The sequence below is a fragment of the Tiliqua scincoides genome, chromosome 6 (genome assembly GCF_035046505.1).
Source record: "Tiliqua scincoides isolate rTilSci1 chromosome 6, rTilSci1.hap2, whole genome shotgun sequence".
NCBI lineage: Eukaryota > Metazoa > Chordata > Lepidosauria > Squamata > Scincidae > Tiliqua > Tiliqua scincoides.
In genome coordinates, this window is record NC_089826.1 from 12829873 (window position 1) to 12855616 (window position 25744).

At 44.5% G+C, this 25744-nt stretch overlaps 1 protein-coding gene across 1 annotated transcript; it reads left to right on the forward strand.

Moving 5' to 3' along the window:
- Nucleotides 1–5643: 5643 nt before the first annotated feature.
- On the forward strand, nucleotides 5644–23259 carry IBSP (integrin binding sialoprotein). Its single transcript, XM_066632854.1, has 6 exons — nucleotides 5644–5697; nucleotides 9608–9658; nucleotides 9760–9831; nucleotides 13366–13437; nucleotides 19548–19676; nucleotides 22633–23259. The coding sequence occupies exons 1-6, from the start codon at nucleotides 5644–5646 to the stop codon at nucleotides 23257–23259; spliced, it is 1005 nt and encodes a 334-aa protein (XP_066488951.1).
- Nucleotides 23260–25744: the final 2485 nt, after the last annotated feature.

Here is a 25744-nt window from a genome sequence, read left to right on the forward strand (position 1 = left end):
ATAGGAAAGTGTCAGGCAAGAAGTAGCTTTTTCAGTGCCAGGCTTCTCTCTAATCCATGGTCAAATGAATTAGACCTCAAACATTTCACTTGTATGAGCTGAACTTTACAGAAGGAAAGTGAGAAGTTCCCTCTCTATCCTTGGTCATTCTACCTTTCCCAACAAAGAAAAACTCCTTTTTTTAAAAAAACAAAACACACCCGACTAATGTTCCCAATATTTAGTTTAATTTAAATCCAGACCATTATTATACATGTCAGCATCCAAACCTATTCATCTTTGGCTCAACCCTTCAATTTAGTGGAGGGATGAGAAACTCTGGGCACTAAAACAGTACTTTATGTTTATAAATGAAATCTGTGACTTGAAAAAATGTTGAAGTTTGGAGATTTTCTGGTGAGAGTCCACTTGGTGACATCACACAGGGAAAGCCGTGATTGGCTGGTGGAAGGCAAAAATAGTGCTTATATCCCAGCCAGGATGACCAAGGACAAACAGAACAACTGTTAAATCTCTGTCCCCCGACTCCTTTCAAATCAGTCTGTATTCTCCAGGACTGCATGCTGGTAAGTGTCTGGGGACTTTATATCTTTTCAATGCAAACAGCAATCTTCTTAACTCTGCATTGATCCAGGAATTTCTGGCTCTGTTTTATAATAACCTGTGCTTTATTTTATAAGTGGGAATTTTAAAGAAATTTGATTTCTATTATTTGGATTAGAGTTTTAGCAACCATCAGCATCTTGCTTGCTTTAAGTTCATCCTCTGTTTATTCCTAAGATTAAACCAGATAAAATTGGAATTTTACACTTGTCAAGATGTATTTGTTTCAGAGGTGCTCAGTTGAACTTTAAGATAACTTTACATCAGTGGGGATTGGGGAGACCCCAGTAATGTACATTTTTTTAAAAAATAAACACTTCCTCTAACTCCATACTAATTGTGTAATTTCAAAAATTAGCATTTATTTAGCACTTTTGCGTGCACTCAGACGCATGGTTTCTGTGATTCTTAAACAACCTTGCAAAGAAGCCAGATCACAGCTATTATCTCCATCCCAGGGACAGAGACTGAGGCTAGCAGAGAATATTTTTAGCTAAAGCTAAGTAGTGAGTTCAAGGCTGAGGTGAACTAGAGACTTCCTAGCTGTTGCAGCTCAAAAATCAAACCACAAATATACATACAAACATGCAATGTCAGACATTACATGAAAATGATGGTTCATCACAGCTGTTGAACTATTTTAAATGATGCATATAAAGCATCAATAATTGTTGCTTCTGCAAGACTATTCCTAAATCAGTTGGACAATATGTCATACTAGGAATTCAAGTCTTAAGGTAGGACAATTTATAAAATCACTGATGTGATTAGGACTGGCAAATCAGAGTTCTATCTTCTGATGATCCAGCATTTTATACCTCTGTATGAGATGATACTGTTATCGTCAGTCAACTTCCCCCGAAGTTGGAAATTTGATTTAACGCATTGAGGTTTGTGGATTGCAACCCAATAGTGTCAACTGCATTCAATCAACTCTTGATTATATCCTGTCCTACTGAAATTATTGGATCTGTTCCCAGACAGCCTCACTGCAGCATTGCTAAGAGTAAAATGTTCAAAAATAAAGGATACTTTGGAGCTGTGGTGAAATGACAGGTGTCTGGTATGTTCATAAACTATTATTGTGTATGATTCCCTCTGTGAGCTTCAGGAATCATCCCAGGCATAGAGCTAGTTTACCAAGATACAGACTAGTAGGGGTGCTAGCCCATAAAAGCAGCAGAACATCATCTGCTACAGCTACAGAAATGAGGGCTCTCTGCTTATCTTCTTACCCCGGAGCCTTCTTCCAAAATATTGCTAAAGTGAGCAACCTGATCTACACTTCTCTTTCTTCCCCTTCTCTCATATGCTTGGCTGAGAGTGAGTCTTTTGTACTCTAAGCCAAACACCAGAGAGTAAGGGAAGAGGTGTGTAGCCTGCAAGGCTACTGTTTGGCCTTCACTCATCCAGTGATTTCCTCCTTTCCTCTCCCACCAGTGCTTGGTTTAGCATGGAGACTGGCTGAGGAATAATAGCCACATGAAGATGGGTATGAAGGGGAAAAAATTACCTGTATCTAATATTTGTGGGTGTGTTCTAGTCTTATAACTCAACAAATACTTTGCACATGCTTGGATATGTAGCATCTGGGATCCAATGGAACCTTCACTCTCCTCACTTGTGGAAGACTACAATTTCTTTACCCATATAGCTATGAGATATCTGATGTCTTAGGATTTTGAATGGGAGAATACAGCAAGCAGTGGTGGTTTGTTTTTTTTCCCCATCCCTGTTGCTGATGGATTAGAAAGTTAAATATATTTTCTACTGAGAATATAGTTTTTCTGGCTGCTCTACTCTTCCAATCTGCTCAGTCCTTGCAACAGGATGTGATGGTAATGTTAAGGTGGACAGCATTAGCTAGAGGGGTGCAGGGGTAGCAATTGCACTGGGTTGCAGGCTGCCTGAGGGCAACAGTCTGGCCATCTGCCTGTGCAATTGCCCTCCCCCCACTGCACACAATTGCCATGCATGCCTCTTACAAAAAATGCCAGAATAATGGCACTCTACAAGAGGGGCAGTGGGGGAGAACTGTGTCTGCTTGCTCCCCTTGCACCAGGGCTTGGGGGCAAGCAGGAGGGAGCTGGGGGAGACGCAAATTTTTTATTTTTCAATTTTTTAAAAATAACCACAGGTGTCATATCATATCCAGAAGTGATGTCACTTATGGATGTGATGTTGGGAGGCATCATTTTTAACTTTGCCGCAGGTTCCAAAGTGTCTAGCTACATCACTGGACAGTGGACGGGTTGCTGGGAATGTACCTGCAGGAATTCTTTTTTATCCAGTTATTTTAAAATGCAACACTGCTTTCTGAACGTTGTCATTTTTTAAAATCAATTCAGCTATATGTTCAACTACATTATGTTCATCCACTCAACATCCAGAAGGCAGTACATTAAGAACTGAGAAATGAGAGGCTGAAATGGAGACAGAAAGTTACCCAAGCTTCCTGGAAATTCCATAGCTGAGTTGAGTTTTAGTCACATCCAACCATCAAAATGACAGTTTGGCCTGCACAAAGAACAGATGTTTATCATTTTGCTGCATTTAAGGCTTTTCAAACCTTTCTCTTCCCAACAGCCACGCAAAGCACTTGTGATTGTGAAATGGTATGCTACTTAGACAGCCTAAGGCAGCCATTTTCAACCACTGTGCCGTGGCAAACTGGTGTGCCACAGGTGTGCCACAGGAATTTGGGGGAAGGTCATTTATTAATAGGGCTAATGGGAGATGTGAGTCCCAACTGGCAGCATGGTGTGCCTTGTCAATTGTCAGAAACCTGGTGGTGTGCCTTGACCATTTTAATGCCTTGTCAGTGTGCCATGAGATGGAAAAAGTTAAAAATCACTGGCCTAAGGGTTGCAGCTAAAGCCCAGTGATAGAGCACATGTTTTGCTTGCAAAAACCTTGGACCTAGGCCAGCTATTTAGCTAGTGTTAAGTTAAGTGAGTCAGGGGCGTGTCAGGCCAGGAAAAGGGGGATCAGATCTTGGCATAGGCTGCTGCCTCCAAGATCCTCCCAATTCTGCCCCCAGCTTGGCCTGCTGCCCACCCCAAACTGCCCACCAGCCTCATCCTTTCCTCCCCCAGCTGACACACTGGCAGCAGCGCAGGATACAGGTTCTCTACTAGTTGCCTCTGGTCACTTGCCTAGATGGTCAAGACCCACAGAATGACTAAGTGACTTTTGTGCTGTCATTCCACAACTTACACTGAGGGATTGCCCTAGATAGGATTGGTTGATCAACTGATTTGCATGATACACTTAACTGGGAGAAAGCCCTGTTGCACTCAGTGAAACTTGCTTCTGAGCAGACATGCATAGGCTTGCACTGTTAGTTAATTGCATTGTTGTAGGCCGCCTTGTGTGCCCATGGGGCAAAAAGGCGGGATATAAATTAATAATAATAATAATAATAATAATAATAATAATAATAATAATAATAATAATAATAGTTAAAGAAGAAGGTGCTCCTTTTTAATCAGGAAACATTTATTTAAAAATACAATTTTTAAAACTAATAGTTACTTATAAAACAGTGAAAATGGCAAGTGAGGAACCCTTCTCAGATGAGGCTTGCAACAGTACATGAACCATCTAAACAATGGCATGCTGTTTTCTTAAGAGCTATTTTTTCTGATCTGGAAATTTATGCAATTTTCTAATTTCATAAAACTAATGCAATTCATTGACTAAGGTTGTTGCTTTAATACAGTGGTTCCCAACCTTTACACAAAGGTTGAGAACACTGTAAGTATTGGGGGGGGCAATGGTGGTGACCACACCTCAGTGATTTTGCCACCACCATGAAAAAGCATTATTTTAAAGTACCTGGGGGCACCACTGGCCATCCAGAGGGTGCGGGGGGCTGTGGCCCCTTCTGCAAGTCTCCCTGCTGCTCAGAACAGCCCCCTGCTGTGATCACAACCATTTCGGGTTTCACGACACAAACTGAAAGTGGGCTGTGATTGCAGTATGGAGCTGTTTTGAGCAGCAGGGAGGCCCGTAGAGGGGTCCATGGGGGGGGGAACGCAACCTCCGGATGGCCCCTTTCTCATGACGGCGGCACAGTCACTGAGGTGCTGTTGCCACCATCACCGGTGTAGCCACTCCCCTTAAGAGGGAATGCAGTGGTTCTGGCTTCCCTGGGGGGTCATGACCCCCGGGTTGGGAACCTATCAGCGCACATATGTCTGTGGATGAGCACATGTTCATACATAGATGTACTGTGCTTCTACATAACAGTAAAAATGTCGTACTTCACATTGCAATTGACGAATACTAGGCTGAGAGATATTTAGGCTGCAATCCTATAATACCTGTGAGCACATCCCATTGCGCTCAACAGGTCTGCCTTCTGAGTAGACAAGTATAAGGACTGGGCAGTTAAACATGGCAATCAGCATTCAAAAATGCATACACATTTCATGGTATACAATTATCTCATTTCTATGAGTGACTTTTGGCATCGACTTGATTGTATGCTGTAGATCTGTGGTTCCCAACCTGGGGTATATGTACCCCCAGGGGTCGTCGACAGAACCTTCAGGGGTACTTGAAAAAGAATTGCAGAAAAAGGCAGGTAGTGCCCCAGAATGCCTTGCAGGGCCAGCAAGGCAGGAAAGAAGAAGCTAGCTAGATGCGGAAACCCAACCAACAGCTAGTTTTTGGTCATCAATTCGTATATGAATCAGTGATTGAAAACCAGCTGAGAAAAAAAGCTGAAACATAACTTGGAAAGTGATGGATCACCAAGAATTTCTCAGGACACTTCAGGTGCAAACAGTGAAAAGGTGTAGTCTTCAGTTCTTCAAACAAGTAAAAAAAGAAAATACTGTGATGATTACATGAGGTATGGGTTTTCATATATAGGAGATGAGCGTTTATATTATTAATTATACACACTTTGCTAATATGAGGGGTACAATTTATGGAAATGGGCTGCCAAGGGGTACGCAAGTGAAAAAAGTTTGGGAACTACTACTGTAGATTATTTTCAAGTGTATATTTTTCTTTTTTCCAGAAATCTGAACAATGAGGCCAGTCTTGCTTATTGTTTGCCTTCTGGGAATCGCTTGTGCCTTCTCTGTGAGTATACATGACATTTGTATCTGTACTCATTTTTTAAAAATCCACTAATAGCCCAGTCCTATGGGCTGTGAGCACTGGTGGAATGAGCATTCTGCCAGCACTTGTTCCTGAAAAATAGTCTTAAGGCATATTCTGGTAGTGCACTAAGTAGCACGCTACTGGCTGTTGCCAGACCTGCAGAGGCCCACTGAAGCACAAAAGATGGCAGGGAAGGTGAGGTCGGTGAGGGTGGAGTGGGGGAGAGGGTGAAACTGGGCAGAGAGAGGGAAGAACAGGGGATGGGGAGGCTGTGAATCCAGCAGTGATGGTACATGCCGGATCCTATCCCCCTTTCCTGCAACCTCCCCACCCCCTTTATCTTCTTGGACTTGCGCTAGCAAAGCAGAGCGGAAGGTTGACACGTGGGTAACTCATGAGCATCTGGAACTCAAATCCTGCCAGTGGCAATTGGCAGTTTCCCACTTGGCTCATTACGCAAGGACTGTGAAAAGCAGATGAATGAGGGCTCAAGCCTATCAAACTTTCCAGCCCCAGTGCAGCCCCAGAGTAAAGGAACAAAATTTCCCATACCTTGAGGAGGCCTCTGTGGCTGCCTCCCCATCAAAGGATGTCAGCGCACGCCCCATTGGCACGGCTGCACCGGTGCAGGATAGGATTGGGCCCTGAGTCCTTGGTAGTTCCTCTATTACTATTTTTTGTGAAATCTGGATTTAATATGGAGACGACTAAAGCTAGAAAAGCAACAAGTTAAAAGATCTGATCATGGGGTTCCAGTGCAGTATACTTATGCAGAAGGAAGAGTCTATATCATAAAATCGATGGGTGATTCATTCTTCATCCCAAGGTACTGCCTGAGGGTACATAACACAGCAAACTGGTTGGTACTGAGCAGGTCAGTGCATGGATGAAAGTTCATGTACCAATCTCATGTATGTTGCTTGGAGCTCCATGATGGAAGTACTAAATAAATAAATACATGATGGAAGTACATATTCATGTAACTAAATAAATGCATAACCAAAACATATATCGAAGCATCAAAGCCTGAATCATCATCATCATCATCATCATCATCATCATCAACAGTATTTATATACCACTTTTCAACAAAGTTCACAAAGCAGTTTACAGAGAAAAATCAAATAACTAATGGCTCCCTGTTGCAAAAGGGCTCACGATCTTAAAAGATGCTAAAGAACACCAGCAGACCGCCACTAGAAAAGACACTGCTGGGGTGAGGAGGGCCTGTTACTCGTCCCCTGCTAAATAAAAGAGAAGCATCCATTTGAAAAAGTGCCTCTTAGGGCACAATCCTAACCAGGTCTACTCAGAAGTAAGTTTTATTTTGTTCAATGGGGCTTACTCTCAGAAAAGTGTGGTTAGGATTACAGCCTCACTCAGTTAATAAGTCAATAACATGCGTATCAAGACATGCAAAGCATTACTAAAATGGGTCTTACTTACCCCGTATGTGTTAGTGATGGTCCATGTGGACACAAGGGGTGGTGACTATTCAAGACAAGAAATGGCATTATTTTATGGGTGATCTTGCAAAGTTAAAAGGCCAAGCAGATGCTTCAGAAGGCTACAGAGCCTTCCCTTCTGAGTTCTGCCTCCAATATGTGGATTTTCTGGCACTACTTGCTTGTGGAAATTCTAAAAGAAAACATTGTGTATTGGCAGCACTTCATCCCTTGCTCAGGCCACAGTCATAAAAGCAGATGCAAGCAAAACTGGTCAGTGGCTAAATGAACGTGGTCAGTGGGTCCCACCTGAGGGATATGATCATGGGCTGAGGGATGCGGTTGTGGTCCATACCGCTGCCTCCAACCATGAAAGGCAGGCAGAGAAAAAGAGACATACCCCGGTCACCCTCTTTATCCTTCAGAAAATAGCAAGAGGCTGTCACATAGCATCTGTGACCGCTTTTTGCTGCACCCAGTCTGGGAAATTGGAAACAGGAAATCCCCTGGGATTTCACAAGAGTTACTCACTGCTCCTCAGAGTTATCTTGAATGCCAAGATCATTGGGCATTGCAAGTGCCTTGCAATGGACCCATTTAGATTGGACCCATTTAGATGGACCCATTTAGATTATAAGCCTGTGGTCAGGGCTTTTGTGTTTCTGCATCCATTGTGCAACATCTAGTTTGGATTAGGTGATACATTATGATTGAAATTATGAAGCTGCCTTGGACTAATTCATTGTCAAGCCCAATGCTGTCTCCACTGAAGCAGCTCTCCAAAGATCACGGACAAGGAGCTTTCCAGTCCTACCACATGTAGTTTGACAGGCTGGGGATTGACCATGCATACAAAGCATATGCTGCTCTGACCCAGCATTGTGCCTCTTGCTTAGACCGTAATCATATGCATCATGCACTTTGAATGAGTTTATACTGTGATCGGCCCACTTTATTGCATTTCTCTTATGTCTCAATCCCATCTGGGGCTTATGATGGCAGATCCTGCAATCTTCTGTCACAAGTCCCAGTCTAGTGGTGCAAAAGCCATGCTGCTGTTGTTGGGCATTCTGGGGTCATCAGAGCAAACAGCTGGAGATCCCATATGTGCAACAGCAGCTCCCGGATACTCTGCCAGAGTGGGTAGGTCAGCACCTTGGAGGTGGTCAGGAGAAGGATTGGGGCAGGGAGTGATCTGGGTACAGGGTAGTTTGAGGACATGAGGGGAAAGATCTCAGCAGCAGTAGTGCACACCAAGATCCTACAAGATCCTCTTTTCCCAGTTTGACATGCTCCCACATCTCTCCTCAGACTTATGCCAACTGAAAAGCTGGCATAGGCCAGGTGGCCAATGGGGCAAGGTAAGTAAAAAAAAATCCTTTTACTTTTACTGGGTCATCTGGTCCCCTCCACCATAGAATGCAGCATACACTCAGACAGAGGCACTGCTTGTTATGGCCCAGTGGGGGATAGGATTGGGCTGCCCTACATATAAAATGCAGAGTAATACATTTGAAGTAAACTCCTATGAAGGAATATAGAACCTACTGTAGTTTGCTAAGTTGTATGTTATTATTACCATCATAGCTTTTGTCAGGATCCCTCCACATATCACCTAATAAATGGGCAGCCCAAGGCTTCCTCAATTCCCCCATGCCAGTGCAAAGTTGCACATAGTAGGTCCTGACCCACAGTTTAAGAAACACCCGTCTGAATCATACACTCCGTTTTTACGGGACTTGAGAAGCCCTTCCCACCCACTGTGGGTAAAGATACGGGAGTTGGTCATTATGCCTAAACTCGGTTGTCAATTGAATGACAGCAGGGGCCATGGGGATTCTGACAAGTTTTATAAGAGATGGTTCACGCTGTTCAAGCTTTCAGAAGCTCCTGAAAACAAAGCATTAAACCAAACATTTCTTTGCTGTAGGAGAGCCAGTGCTGTGTTCTGTCACTATATGGCTAGTGATGTTTGATGTCTTAGGGAGCTGAAGCTAATGCAGAAGCAAGCAGTACTTTAGCGGCACCTACTGACAAAACATAAGCATTACAGCAAATAAATGTCTGCTGAGAAAAGCAAAACCTGAAAAATAGCTGTTCCTTCCTTTAATAAATAAATAAATAAATAAAACCTATCGTGTCTTGCGTTTTTCAAAAGCAAAGGTACACAATGATAAGACAACACGATAAGCACACGTCATGGGGGTAGGGACTCAGCAATCATTTACTATCCAGAAAGGATGGACATCTCAGGTTACAATCCTATCCACACTTTCCTGGGAGTAAGCCCATTTGACTATAATGGGACTTACTTCTGAGCAGACATGCATAGGATTGGGCTCTCACTGTCAACCATTGAGTCTGCACCCAAACCCAGCTAAACAATTGCAGAAGAAAACAGCCCACATTTAATGTAATCAGTAACTTTTTCTTTTCCCTTGTAGGTAAAAAACTTCAGAAGAAGGTTTAAATCAGAGGATTCTGAAGAAAATGCAGTATGTTGTAATTGTCACTGATTGCTATTTCAAAATTAAAGGATACACTGATTTTTTTTTAATTCAGCAATTGAAAATGCTCCCTTTTTCTTTTCTGATAGGTATCCAAGAACAGATTTAAGTATTATCTTTATAGATATCCCTACTTCTACCCACCTATGAAAAGACATCAGGTAAGTACACTCCCTTCTGAAATCTTTCAATGAACACAAACCCAGATCTTTCAAAATGGTGATTTTTATTTTATTATTAAAATAATAATATAAATTATACTTATATTATACTTATATTATACTTAAAATAATAATAAAATTATTTATATTTAATTATTTAAATAATAATAAAATTATTATTTTAAGTATTGTATTTCTCCACCACTTTTCCTCTCCCAATAGGAAAGCACTCAAGGCAGCTTACAACAAACTAAAAAAAAACACAAAATTATAGCAACACAGGCATTGAAATGCAAAATTAAAACAACAAAGTAGCAAACATGGCAACAAAACGTCAAACTAAGAGAGGACAAAAAGCAAAAAAAATCACTGCAACAGGCAATGCTAACCTCCTATGCTTATTGGGTTGTAATACATAAATGTGTACAGAATCTGGACTAGAGGTACTTTTCATTCCAGTGAGTAAGAATACAGGCATGCATCACTTAACAACCATCCGCTTAGTGACTGACCGCATATACCATGGGCCTAGTGATGAAAGAGTAGGGCAGGAGATTGACACTGGAAACCACCATTTTCCTTCTTACAATATCCCCTCTCCACTTCAGGATAAAGAAAGCTAGCATGTAGATTAGTATATACACTTTTTATACACGCAACAATTTCTTATGGGTGAGTCACGCTCTTCTTTTGTCTGAGACTGCGATCCAGGGGCTGCTAATTACATGTTTTCAAAGATGGCTCACAGAAGAAACTAAAAATAGTCCTACTTCTGGGAATGGTGCCTTGGCACAACAGTGGTTTGGCACATTCACCAGGTACAGAGATATTTTTGTGCCGATTCATGAGTTCACGGCATCATCGAGGAATGCAGTTCAGGTCACTTTTGCCTAACTCCAGCTTATGTTGATCTAGCAGTAAGGACAAGAGGAAGATGGTACAAATGCCAATAGATGTTTGGTGACTGGATGGTCATCTGACAGTTAAATATATCCAGTGGCGTAGCTAGAGGGGATAGCCTTACCACAGTATGCAAGTATGCATGCACAGTATGTAAACAAGTATGTAAGTCACAATATGTGACTAAGATGATAACCGGGCAGGGGCACCTTCCTTATGAGGAAAGGCTACTGCGTTTGTGCCTCTTCAGCCTAGAAAAGAGACGCCTGAGGGAGAGACATGATTGAGACATACAAAATTATGCAGGGGATGGACAGAGTGGATAGAGAGATGATCTTTACACTCTCACATAACACCAGAACCAGGGGACATCTACTAAAATTGAGTGTTGGGAGGGTTAGCATAGACAAAAGAAAATATTACTTTACTCAGCGTGTGGTTGGTCTGTGGAACTCCTTGCCACAGGATGTGGTGATGGCGTCTGGCCTGGATGCCTTTAAAAGGGGATTGGACAAGTTTCTGGAGGAAAAATCCATTACTGGGTACAAGCCATGATGTGTATGCGCAACCTCCTGATTTTAGAAATGGGCTATGTCAGAATGCCAATGCAAGGGAGGGCACCAGGATGCAGGTCTCTTGTTATCTGGTGTGCTCCCTGGGGCATTTGGTGGGCTGCTGTGAGATACAGGAAGCTGGACTAGATGGGCCCTTGGCCTGATCCAGTGGGGCTGTACTTATGTTCTTAAGTGGCCCCTCCCCTTCGGAGCCATTCCAGGCGGTGGGAACAAAACAGAGGTGTATGCATATTATAGTCTTGCTGCTGGGTGGCAGGGGTCTTGGCTAGGAGGGGTGCAAAGCACTAAGTTTTGCAGGGAGCCTCACTGCGCCCTGCAAACAGCCCCCTCCCCTTCAGAGCCAGGCATATGCCTCCACTTTGCTCCCTCCACCCAGAATGGCTCCAAAGGGGAGGGAGAGGGGCTACTTGCATGCCGCAGTGAGATTCCCTGCAAAACGTAGTGCTTTGCACCCCCCAATACCTATGCCACTGAATATATGCACGGTTCCATCCAAATCCTTGGAATGGCCTAGCTTGCAGTACAACTACTACAGCATTCTTGTTTTATACTGCGATAACAGAGAGCATTGACTTTGGTGAAGGGGACCTATGGATTGGATTGCCAAGGTGGACATTGCTAGGTGAGCTGAAAGCAATCCATAGTCCATGGTGCTAGATAAAGGTGCTAGATAAAGGTTGAAGTAGTTGCAGTTCTACTGCTGAAGCTAAGCAGGTCTCACCCTACATAAACTATGGATGGAGAGTGGCTGGGGACCACATTACAAGCCAGTGAGAACTTTTAACTGAAGTTGGATCCTGGAAATGGGAGTAGGAGGTTGAAATTGGTCTGTCTCATCTTTTACTCAGCCTCTCAGCCACACTAAGCCTCTCAGCCACACTCAGCCTCTCAGCCACACTCAGCCACACTGCCTCTCTCTATGAATGAATACACAGGACTACAAAAAAAAACACAAAAAAACTTTTTTCCAGTTGCCATGGATGTTTGCACGAACTTAGGTTACTTTGGGGGCGCTGAATCCAAAAATGGCATTGTTTTTGCCCAATCGGCTCTAGTTTTGGAAGCACGGCATAGCCACCTTATATGCTGATTCAAGCAGCTTCTTCATGAGGAGGTCGATGCCATGGCTCACTCAGGAGGAAGCTGCTTGAATCAGCATATAAGGTGGCTATGCTGTACCCTCAAAACTAGAGCCATTTGGGCAATGCCATTTTTGGATTCAGCATTGCCAATATACCCAAGAATATGTCTAACTTTTAGGACACCAGAATGTGTGTAGATCTGTGAGATTTTTCCTTACCTCTCATAGGCCTCCTGATCAACACTCCATAAGAACATAAGCAGAGCCCTGCTGGATCAGGCCAAAGGCCCTTCTAGTCATAAGAACATAAGAACATAAGAACAGCCCCACTGGATCAGGCCGTAGGCCCATCTAGTCCAGCTTCCTGTATCTCACAGCAGCCCACCCCAGGGAGCACACCAGATAACAAGAGACCTCATCCTGGTGCCCTCCCTTGCATCTGGCCTTCTGACATAGCCCATTTCTAAAATCAGGAGGTTGCGCATACACATCATGGCTTGTACCCGGTAATGGATTTTTCCTCCAGAAACTTGTCCAATCCCCTTTTAAAGGCATCCAGGCCAGATGCCGTCACCACATTCTGTGGCAAGGAGTTCCACAGACCAACCACACGCAAACACACACACAGTCCAGCTTCCTGTATCTCACACTGGGCCACCAGCTGCCTCGCCCCACTATAGCATGCAGTGTGCATCTCCGTGGAGTAGCTGCAAGCTACAGCATGGTGGGGGATAGGACCGGGTTCTTGGGGTCCAAAGCATCTTCTGAGTTTTTCTGTTTATTTATATACTTCATTTCTCCAAAGTATATTAAGGGAAGAGCTAATGACAGGGCTTTGTATATATCTTACCTTGATTTCAATGGGAATGCCATACGTGTTTTTCAGACGAGAAGCTGATTGCTTCTACGTGTATAAACATCTAGTGTTATTTTGTGACAGAAATACGGGAAATGCCACAAAATCATCTCTCTTTTTAGTTTAACAGTGACTCATCCGAAGAAGGCTATGGTGGTGATAGTTCAGAGGAAGAGGAGGAAGAAGAAGAAGGGGTAAGGGACTTGTTTGGCTCTGGTCAAAATAAGACAAGGAGCATTAAAAAAAAAGGACCAGGATTGTTTTCAGAGACTGTGCTCTGCGAGTGTCCATGGTGAGCGTTACTAACTACCCACAAGTTTCCATTTTGGTTTGCTGCAGTATTTTTGAAGCAGCAAGTCATCTAAACAAGAAGTAACCGTTGAAGATGCAGCAAAGGCTTTTGGGATCCACAGGTTTAGAAACAGATAGGACTTTTGTCAGTCTGTACAAATATTATAACTGCTGTGGTCCTGAAGCGAAGCACCAATAATATTTCATTGACCAGTTGTTCATTGCCACAAGTCCTCGTGGTGGCCACTAGCTTACATGGCTATAAAAGATGCCCAGACAAATCAACAGAGAAGAAGTCCAGCAAAGGCTATTAAGTGGAAGAGGGACTTGTGCCAGCCCAAGGACGCCTTAGGATTGCGCCCTTATTCTAGCGCTTTTGCACTCATTGGTCAGAATATGGGAAGATATTCTTGAGCAACTGGATAAAACAGTGGTTCTCACAAATTTAGCACTGGGACCCAGTTTTTGGAATGAGAATCTGTCAGGACCCACCAGAAGTGACATCATCAAGCAGGGAAATTTTTAACGGTCCTAGGCTGCAATCCTACCTATACTTACCCAGGAGTAAATCCCATTGACTGTCATTGTTAAAAGAATATACACAGCAGCTTGTTAAAAGTACAGGTCTGTAACATTTCCCCAAATGCGGTCACATCCCATGGGAGCATCAAGTCTAATATATTAAAAATAAAATACTGAAATGTATGGGGACCCACCTAAAATTGGCTCGCGACCCACCTAGTGGGTCCCAACCCACAGTTCAAGAAACACTGTTCTAGAGGGACATGATTCTGGGATAGAATATTGCCTATTATACTCTTTTCTTTATATCTCCACAAATAAAAGCTGTGCACATTGATGAATACTTAGGGCCCAGTCCTATCCAACTTTCCAGTGCCGATGCAGCCACAGTGCAGCCCCAAGATAAGGGAACAAACTTTCCCTTCCCTTGAGAACCCCTCTGTGACTGTTACCCGAACTGCAGGATGCAGCTGACACCTTGTTAGTATGGCTGCATCAGTGTTGGAAAGTTGGAGAGGTTCAGGCCCTCAATTTTCCTTTAGCAGAACTACCTCCATCTCGATAGGGGGGTATTGACATCAGTAGCCTAGTCCTCTGACTCATGATGCATTTAGATTTTCTACCGGTTTTGTTGACTTTTCCTCAACTTAACCAGGAAATCTGCCACATCTCACAGTAGGCATTTTGTCGACGTTCTAGCTCACCTAACGTTAACTATAGGATTCAGCTCCCTAAATGAAACTGGCCTCAGTCCCAAGAAAATTAGACATGCGTAAATGCCAATTTATATAATTAGTTGAATCTAGTGGTACGACTTAGAGGGGAGTTGCTGGAGACATGGCTAAAATCTCCTCCTGCTGTTGCTTTTTTTTTTTTTTTAAGTCTTTACATGAAGGAAACTAGGATGTCAAGGAGAAAGGCCTGGCCCAGCCATCTTCCTGATGTGCTTTTTTCCCCCTAATGTGCAGTCTCTTCCCCTGCAACCTGATAGAATCCAGGGAAAACTGACTGTAAACTAGTCCTCAGCTCCACAGTAATCAGTAGGACTTATGCACTTGATAGCCCTGTCCAATGTAGGGCTGCACTGCCATTTACAACAGCAGAACACAGTTCCACTGTTGTAAATGACCTTGCAGTGGTGCACTGCATGTGTGACCGGCAGCCATTTTGGGGTCACCACTGCAAATGGTGGCAGTGCTGGAGGCCCACTGCTAGCTATCTCTGGTAGCAAAGGTCAACCAGCAATGGGGATGGAGGGTGGATGGAGCAGTGCAGGGAGGGGTGAGGAATGGGTGAGTTTCTGGGTGGGGAGGGAACCAGGCGGGAGGCAGAATAGGGTTGGATCCCAGTGGCACCGGCATGTAGGGATCCTAACCCTATTCCCATTCTCTTTCCCTCTCTCTTATCCAGACTTGCACCAGCAGCTGGTACAGATCTGAGGAGACCCATGTGGGCAGCAGAGGCTTGCCCCAGGGTAAAGGAATGAAAGTTCCCTTACCTCAAGGAGGTCACTGGACTGCCCCCCACCCCACAAGATATAGTGCATGCTCCTTTGGCTACATTGGCGGGGGGAAGGGTAGTTAGGACTGGGCTGTGAGTCTCCTAAATGTCAAGGGGCTTTGGAGATGCCTCCGTTTTTTTGGATCATGCCCACAGACCCTTCCACGACAAGACCCACTTCAGTCAGAAAGGGAGCCCATCATCACAAGAAGGGGCGTTGTGTCCACAGACAGCGAGGCCCTGGCAGAGGTCTGTGCCCTGAGGTGTGTTTGCAGTGTTGGATGTTGTGCATCTTCTCTCTATTTGTATTTAACTCAGGATTGTGTTGGCTCCCCGAGTGCCGATATAATCTCCTGAGTAAATATGTATCTTGGTATACATGCTATTTGGGGAACACATATTTTGTCTGAACAGTCTGCAAGAGCTTCTTAAGTACCATTATGGTCTGTTGGGTCAATATGTGCTTAGACGCTAGAGAGTATTTATAAAAATGAATTTTTGGCCTGATTTGAGTGTTATAAGTTACAAGGGTGCCACTATGTTCTATTGTACTTTCTGGGCAGTTATATTATTCCGTGGAACCTAAGTAGATGCATTAGAACTGGCTGCTGTAGTCACATTTATCTCTTTCGCTAAGTCCTATGGGTTCAACTTTGGGAAATGTTTATTGGGGGGGGGATTTGGGGTGATTGGTCATGTATTTTGGAGCCCTGAATGGCTCCGACAGCGGTGATAGGGATAGTTACATGGCACCCTCAATAGTTACCGTGCCAGCCCTCTGTAGTTATGCTACTGGCCCAATATACTATTAGAGGGCTGGTATACTGGCCCAATATACTATTAGAGGGCTGGTAAGGAGGAGGGCACTTTCGGGGCCCAGTGCAAGGCCCCCAGCAATCTGGCACTGGTGCTGAGTACAGTGAATAGCCAAGACCTTTTGATTCTGTCCTCACCCTGAGATTTTATTCTTTCTCCTGGAGAAGATCCAGAGACATTGAATCCAAAGTCTTGAATGTGCAGTTCAAACTTAGTTCTTGGCAACCTTAAAACGACAGCAGAGTAAGGCTTTTGAGAGAATGATCTACACCCAGCATGGCCAGCAGTCTAGCCTTGTGAAGTTCTTCATTTCTCATAGGAGAAACTGTTTTCCTGTCTCTGATCTTTTCATTCTTTCTTTCTCGGTTTAGTGCCTACATAGTACTTGTGCCTGCATGGTGATGTAGTGAACAGATGACCATTCTTTTATGCCCCACCTGTGGTATATAGAAAACCATGCTAAAGCATGATTCCTTTGCTAAATCGAACCAGGGTGAACAAGACTTGTCCAACTGGCTTAACCGCACATGATGTGAATGAGCAAACCTTGCTCCCCCTCCCAGCATGCCTTGCAGCTCTAGGAATTGGGGGGGGGAGCCACTCATCAGAATTGGCCTCCCCTCCTGCAATTAATAAAATTGAACTGGGCAGGGGAGTGGAATGTACTCATTCAGATCCCATATCACTTGTGGGTGGAGCTCATCAGACAAGGGTCTTCCCAACATGGCCCCCCATGTATTTTTCAATGCTAAAAAAAGGACAACTCCATTCATGGGCAACAGAAAAGAAAAGAGGAACAGAAAGGTGAAACTTGATGGTGCAATGTGAGGCTGACCTTTGCCTAGTTGCCACTGTTGAATATAAATGGAGTATATATTATCTACTATATATATTTTATATATTATTGAATATATATTAAGACTGGTTCCTTCAGGCTCCTGTATGAAGTGAAATGTCACAAGTATTGTGTGTTCAAAATCGAGATGTCACTTTGAACATTCAAAGAGCACTACTAAGAACATAAGAAGAGCCTCACTGGATTAGGCCAAAGGCCCATCTGGTCTAGCTTCCTGCATCTCATAGTGACCCACCAGTTGCCTCAAGGAGTACACAAGACAGCAGAAGACTTGCATTCTGTTTTACTCCCTTGTATCTGGCCTTCTGAGGTAGCCTTCATAAATCTGTCTAATCCCCCTTTGAAGGCATTTAGACCAGGTGCCATCACCACATCCTGTGGCAAGGAGTTCCACAGGTTAATTACATGACGGGTAAAGAAATATTTTCTTTGCCTTTCTCAGATTGAAAGACACAGCTGGCGATGCCCAGGCTTGACAAAGGCAGGACCTCAACAACGTTTAAAATGAATCACTATAATTGCTGTTTTACAGAGAACACGATGCCCTCTCATTGCTATCCAAAGAGCCAACCGCACCATGCAATTTTGCAGGCCCTCTCAACAGAGAGGAAAATAACTTGGTTTTTACTGGTATTATATTACATCTTATTTTAAGTGTTTTGACAACCTGAGCCTAAGAACTGTTGCACCAGCACATAATTGCTCTGCAAAGTCTGACCAACAGCAATGTCAGGACAGGGTTGCCAAAGGTGACATTATGCCAAGGCTGTAGTAACGTTATAATGCCAGTGTCCTGGCCAGCTGTGCCAGTGCAAATATTTGAGATCAAGAGCGATCTAAGACTTCAGATACTTTTTCCCCATTCAACAATCAGGTAGTGAATTGAAATTACAGCTGCTGCAGAAAATGGCCTATTCTCACATCTCTTACTGCAGATAATTTGAATATAGTAACTTGGGAACAACAACCCAGGATGCAACTTAAGAAACCAAATATGCTTGCATCCATAATCTGATGTATAAAGTTCTTGCCAGTTAAAACAGGCCCTACACATTCAGCAGAAGTCCTGGTCTAGAAACCCAGGTCAGTGGCATAGCTAGAGGGGGTGCAAAGCACTTAGTTTGCAGGGACCCTCCCCGCAGCGTACAAGTGGCCCTTCACCCTCCCCTTCGGAGCCATTCCGGATGGTGGGAGCAAGACGGAGGTGTATGCTCTGAAGGGGAGGGGCCCCTTGCACACTGCGGTGAGGCTATCTGCAAATCCTAGTGCTTTGCACCCCCTCTAGCTACTCCACTGACCCAGGTCCTTGCCAAAAAATCAGATGCTTTATCACTGAATTACAGTCCCTCCTCCATTCAGTGAAGCCTCAGTTTAATTTTAAACACTCTTTGCAAGTTTTCCGAAGCACTTATGAAATTACTTTCTAGTTGGGGATTCATAATCTATTCTAGAGCAAACACAAGGCTTACATTCCGTTCTTATAATGTCTAACGGGTGGATTAATCGCTCCACTTTACAAACGTGGTTTGGATCTGGAAAAGTTTTGTAGTCTTCATCACCTTATTAAAACTGATGGTTAAAATGTGTTAACTAGTCCATTTTGTGCGATATTGAGAACATACCCTGTTGACAGCCCAATCCTATCCACACTTTCCTAGGGGTAAGCCCCATTGACTCTAATGGGACTTACTTCTGAGCAGACATGCATAGGATTGGGCTGTAATGCACCTATCCATCAACCTGTGTGTCTTACACACACACTCCCTTCCTAAGAAAAAAGCAACCCTGACCAGTACATAAGAACACAAGAAGAGCCCTGCTAGGTCAAGCAGTGGCGTAGCTGGAGGGGGGGCAGAGCACTCAGGCTGGCAGCGAGGCGGGCAAGCGGCCCCTCCCTTAGGAGCCATTCCCGACGGGGGGAGCAAAACGGAGCCTTATACCCCTCGAAGGGAGGGGCCGCTTGCCCGCCTCACTGCCAGCCCAAGTGCTCTGTCCCCCTCCAGCTACACCCCCGGGGTCAAGCCAAAGGCCCAACTAGTCCAGCTTCCTGCATCTCACAGTGGCGCACCAGATGCCTCAGGGAGCACGCAAGACAACAAGAGACTTGCATCCTGCTACCCTCCCTTGCATCTGGCAGTAAAGAGACTGACAGCACCATCCTATGCATGTCTTCTCAGAAGTAGGTCTCGTTGTGTTCAGTGGGGCTTACTCTCAGGAAAGTGTGGATTGGAGGCCTTGCAGCCTCAAGGTAGCAAGGTAACCTTTTGATGAGAATGCAAGTTTGATTCTTGAAATGACTGGTGCTTAATATATCTACAGGGACAGTCAAATGAAGAAAACAATGGAGAAAATGAAGGTGGGAAAGAGAATGAAACAGCTACAGAGGCCCCCACCGGCAAAGGCAACGGAGATAAGAATGGTGTCGGCAACGGTAAACCTCCTAAACAAGTAAGATTTTTGGACTTTTATTTCAACTGTTACCCTGCACATGCCTGATCTTGTCTGATCTTGGAAGCTAAGCAAGGTCAGGCCTGGTTAGTACTTGGATGGGAGACCGCTTGGGAATACCGGGTACTGTAGGCTAATACCATAGTCTTTCGAGACTAAAGATTGCCAACCATTTCATTTGCAGTAAAATGAGAGCTGTACAGGCCACCACTGTCCATGCACAGGCTATTGTTCCAACCACCCCATATAGAGGGAGGACTTGTTGAACGATCTAGTTCAAAATTAAAAAGGAGAGGGGAGTAGTAGGACTAGTTCTCACTGATATGGTAAACTGATGTCTGGGCTGTACGATTTCCGATGGCAAAGGAGAACTCACCTAATCAGATAGTCCACCATGCAAAACCCTTCTACATGAGACATTATATGCCAGGGAGAAGGCTTAGCTTTCACCTTAACATACCAGTTATCTTTTGTGTAAGAATGTGAGTCGTCCCCCCCTTGTTGTCTGAAGTTATATATCCCCCTCAGAAAGAAGCTGCTAGCCTAGCACCTATTGACCAAAGAAAACAAATAGTCCAATCCACCAGGGCTACATCGCCGGTCCCTGGCACGCTGCCCTGGCAAGTGCTGTCACGAAAGTGCTGGCAAGCACTTTGTGGCAGCTGAGCAGAGAGGCAGATGCCAGCATGGAGGCCAGCGCAGAGAGGTGCTGGGCCTTTGTGTTGGTCAGAGGGCACCGGGAGCCAATGGCGGTGAGTTGGCTGCTGAGCGGCGCAGAGGCGTTTTGGGGATGGCGAGAGAGTGGGGGAAGAGTGGGAAGGGCCAAAATGGGGAGGAGGAGGGTGGTACGGGGATGGGGGTCAGTGGACTGTACTAGGAGGGAAGGAGGATGGTAGCACAGGCTGCCACCAGATCCTATCCCCCAGGGCCAGTGGCGTCACTAGAGTTTGTCACTCAGTGCAGGAGGCCAGCATGTCACCCCCATGATAGATCTTCTTCCATGCAGTGGGCAGGGTAATGCCCCAGGCAGGTGGTGTGATGTTTAACCATCGCCATGCCCCCAACGGTCTTTTGGCTGTAACTTTAGATAGAATAGAGATATTTCAACGAGGCTCATTTCATTGTATTCTGCATGAAATCACACATTGAATGATATTATATAACACGATGGTATTATTCAAAAATACCAAGATTTAAAATTTTTTGGCCAGCAGTAGTGGTGTTTACCCCCTGTGTGTGTCATCCGGTGCAGCCCACACACCCCTAGTGATAGCACTACCCAGGGACCAATCCACCAAGACGGGGCTGCACATGCCTGTGCCATCGATTTTGTTGATGCAGGACTGAGAAACCCCATAGCAGCTGCTGGGGCTTTCCCTGGTGCACGGGGACAAACGTCCCCTTACCTTGCAGAAACCTCCAGGAGCGGCGGCTGTTTCGGCATCACTGCATCACGGCCCAGGCAGTTCGGATATAATTGGGCTGTAAGACTTCAATCTTAGACATGCTCACTTGGAAGTAAGTCTCCCTGAATCAACAGGGGCTTCCTTCTGAATAGACACCCATTGGATTGAACTGTAAATCCATCCGGGTTAACATTTTCAACATCACATGCTGTTTGACCTTTAGTGGAGATAAGGCTTTCTAAGTGGAAGCCATTTAAAATAGCCAAGTTAAAATATTCTGGTTTTGCATCTGTACATTTTTATAATGATTATATGGAGATTTTGGACTGTCCCATTTAGAGCTGAAAACTTTAGCCTTTGACTGATTGTATATATATTCATATACTTTATCCATCTAAGGGCACAATCCTATCCTGCACTGGAACAGGCAAACCAAGAGGCTTGCTCTGTATCCAGTGCGGGATAGGGGGCCCAAAGTGGCTCAGTCAGAGGCAAAGGGAAACATTTCCCCTTACCTCCTGGTAAGGGCCGCTGGCGCCTATGGGTCTCCTCAGACTTGTGCCACTTCTTGAGGTGACACAAGTCAGAGGAGAGTGCAGTGGCTTGAAGCTGCTCCGTTCTCCCTGGGAATGGGGGTTGGGATCCCAGCCCCGCCTCCCGCTCCCCCAGGGCCGTCCACTGCCCGCCTTCCCCCTGCCCAGGAAGGCCTCCCTCTCGCCTCCTCCCCGCCCAGCTGGGGGGGCGCAACTCACAAGGAGGAAGCTGGTGTGGAAGCTTGCATTGGCCTCCGCAGGCCAACACTTCTTTGAGCGCCGACCCAGCTTCCTCCTGAGGAAGGGACTTGCATCGGCTCATGAGCGCCTTTGGAATGCTTCCTAAGATTATGTTATTTTTATTATCTTTAACAGTGCAATATTTGATTCCAGGAACTTGTGTCCTGTTTCTCAAAGTTATTGCTCTGTAAACATTCAGAAAATATAATTTTTAAAAAATGTAACTGAAATCTATACATCTAGCATGCTAACATTGAATAATTATATGTTGGGAGAGTGATGGTATTCCAGATCCTAGCCTTGGAACAAGAAAGGTGGAATTGCATAAGAAAATTCCATTAAAAGGTGGGATTACATTAGGAAATGTCTTTAAAGTGCTTTTTGAGCATGCGCTACTCATATTCACAGTTGTTTGGGATCATATTTATTTCACATTGTTATACCACCTTTCCTCCAAGGAGCTCAGGGCAGTGTACACAGCTGCTCCCCTCCTTTAGTACTCACAACAACCCTGTGAGGTAGGTGGGGCTGAGAGAAAGTGACTGGCCCAAGGTCACCCAGGAAGCTTCATGGCTGAGGGGGGATCTTCCAGGTCTAAATCCACCTCCCAAACCACTACACCACCCTGGCTCTCATATGTAGCTACAGTATGTCAATTTGTAGATAAAGTTCTCAGAATTTGTCTCTAGATTCAAAATGTTGAACTGATTGCTTTTGTCCACCTTTCTCCTTTCTGGATTTTTTTTCTCCACCATAATGTTTAATGTATCAATGCAGGTGCCAGTGAAAAAAGATCCTCTTGCAAAACCTGAGAAAGGAGGAGATGCTAAAAAGGGTGAAAAGGACAAAGCTCCAGAAAAAGGTGGGAAGAAAGAAGAAGAAGAAGACAGTGATGAAAATGAGGAAGAAGAAAATGAAGAAGAGGAAGCAGAGGAGCAAGAGAAAGTGGACGAGAATGGAAGTGGCATCAATGGTACAAGCACCAACAGTACTGTAGAAGAGAATGGAAATGGTGACAATGGAGAGGAGGAAGAGGAGGAAGGTAATGAGGAAGAGGCAGAAAATGCAACAAGCACAGCTGTTCCAACCACCATGGTCACCACTGTTCTCCCCACAACAGAGTATCAGGACCAATATGATACCACCACACAAGAACCGTGGCACTATGAGACCACCCCTCAAGATCAAAGGCAATATGACACCAACACCGAAGATCCATGGGCGTACGATACCACCACCACCACCACCGGCTACGAAAATGGCAACGAGTACCAAACAGGTTACTACGAGAGCGAGAATGGGTATCCCCGAGGGGACACTTTCAGAACGTATGAGGACGAGTATAGCTACTACAAAGGCCATGGGTATGACGTTTATGGCCAAGATTACTACTACAATCAGTGAGGAATACCAGCCATCTCTTGGCCTGGCTGACGGTAATATTTTGCATGGCAGTTGTTCAAAAATGTCTACTCAGGAAGAAGCATCACAATATAATATGATGCCCGCTAAGCAAGATAGAAGATTAATAATATCTGACATTATTGCCGACTATGAAAATGTGCTCTTATGGGCTTTTTTTTTAAAAAATGTGTGCTTTTGACCAGTACATGTCTGTTGTGGACTTGTGTGGGGTTTGTAGATTTTTTTTTTAATTTGAAAAATCATGGTACACAAGACTCTTATTTGTCAAAGGGAATTATTATTATTATCAAACTGAAATTTGTTGTATACTGTATATGCTCCATCCAGTGTTTGTATTAAAGCCGAGATGAATTTTGAAACTGTGTGCAGGGGATTTGATCTAAGTAAGGAGGTTGAAACGGTCAGACTGACCTCATTTCCTGCTACTTTTTTCTTTTTCTTTTTTTTATACCAACTCAGAGCCCCTTACACTGGGTACCTGGGGTCTCCTATTCAAGCACTGACCCAGGCTGAAAGCTGCTTTAATCTTAATAGTATAATACCCAGAGCAGAAACTGTGGACGGAAAGGTAGGGGGTCATGAATGAATTCCATAAGTCCCACCCAGTGGCGTTGCTAGGGGGGTGCAGGGCGTGTATGCTGCACCGGGTAACGGGCACAAGGGGGTGACACTATGACTAGCCAAAATCTTTAAAATCTTGGTATTTTTGAACAATACTATCATGTTATATGTAATTTGATGCATAATTTCATGCGAATGCAGTGAAACAAACCACATTGAAATATCTCTATTCCGGGGGTGCCCAAACCCTAGCCCTGGGGCCACTTGCGGCCCTCGAGGAGTCCCAATCCAGCCCGCGGGGAGCCCCCAGTCTCCAATGAGCCTCTGGCCCTCTGGAAACTTGCTGCAGCCTGCGCTGGCCTGATGCAACTGTTCTCTGCTTAGCGGCCAACTGCTTGACCTCTTGTGTGAGCTGTGGGACGAGGGCTCCCTCCTCTGCTTGCTGTTTCACATCTGTGATGCAGTACCAGCAGCAAAGGAAAGGCTGGCCTTGCTTTGTGCAAGGCCTTTTATAGGCCTTGAGCTATTGCAAGACCTTCATTCATTCATATAAGTTCCATCTCTAATATATTTGTTTACGTAAATTTATTTAAATTTGAAATGTAAATTGATTCTTTTTTCCCCCGGCCCCCGACACAGTGTCAAAAGATGATGTGGTTCTCCTGTGAAAAAGTTTGGACACCCCATTCTAACAAAAGATATAGCCAAAAAACCAGTGGGAGTGGGGCAATGGTGCATCACCACGCCCACCGCCCAGGGTGTTTCCCTGCCCACTGCATGGGAGGAGGTCCATCATGGGGGTGACATGCTGACCTCCCATACTGGGTGATCTAAACCCTAGTGAAGCCACTGATCCCACCCCCTAGTTTTTAGCAACATCACGGTCCTCATAGCCTTAAAAACAGCATGTACGTAAAATGTCACAAAGATAAGAGAATTGAACCCGTTCATGTAATTCAAGCATTGATCATATCATTTTTTTCATATTTTTATACCACCCTTCCTTTAAGGCAGTGTTTCTTAAACCATGGGTCGGGACCCACTAGGTGGGTCACGAGCCAATTTCAGGTGGGTCCCCATTCATTTCAATATATTCTTTTTAATATATTACACTTGATGCTACCATGGTTTGTGACTGCATTTGGGGAAATGCTACAGGTCTGTTCTTCTAACAGGCTATTGTGTATATGATAGTAAATAGGACTTACTCCTGGGTGGGATTGCAGCCTAGGATTGTTAAAACTCTTCCTGCCTGATGATGTCACTTTTGGTATGATATCACTTCTCATTCTAAAAAGTGGGTCCCGGTGCTAAAAGTGTGAGAACCACTGCTCTAAGGAGTTCAGGGTGGTATAACTGGTTCCTTCCCTCCTTTTGTCCTCAAAACAACCCTGTGAGGTAGGTTGAAGCTTCATGGCTGAGCGGGAATTTGAACCTGGATCTTCGGGGCCTAAATCTAATGCCAGAATCACTACACCATCCTGGAACTCATTATGTTCCCCAAAACCACTCACACATTTTTCCAAACACATTTATACCCTGTTTGAGCCCAGTGTGATCACGTAAAAGAGCAGTGTCATCAGCTTTATTCCTTACAACACACACTACTGTAAAATATCACATAACAGATTTACACTAACAAGGTATCCATGTTTCTCACTGACATTCAATCTCAAGGTCAATTATTAAACAAGCTGTGCCGCTTCTGGTATGAGTAGGGAAGAGGTCTGATGGATATTTACAACAAGGTTCAAAGGTCAGATTAAATTGCAAACACGCAAAATATTCTAAGGACATTTGTGGTGTGAACATTTTATGTCTCCTAATAACTTAAGGATCAATCTCATGTGATTTGAAACACCAGGACACTGTTCTTTGCCCTCCCTAAAGAGTATCTCTATGG

What these genes read in the sequence shown, in the direction of transcription:
- IBSP (XM_066632854.1), top strand. Translation starts at nt 5,644, where the DNA reads ATGAGGCCAGTCTTGCTTATTGTTTGCCTTCTGGGAATCGCTTGTGCC. An exon ending in GAATCGCTTGTGCCTTCTCT is followed by an intron (nt 5,698 to 9,607) that starts GTGAGTATACAT and finishes TTTCCCTTGTAG; the next exon opens with GTAAAAAACTTCAGAAGAAG. An exon ending in CACCTATGAAAAGACATCAG is followed by an intron (nt 9,832 to 13,365) that starts GTAAGTACACTC and finishes CTCTCTTTTTAG; the next exon opens with TTTAACAGTGACTCATCCGA.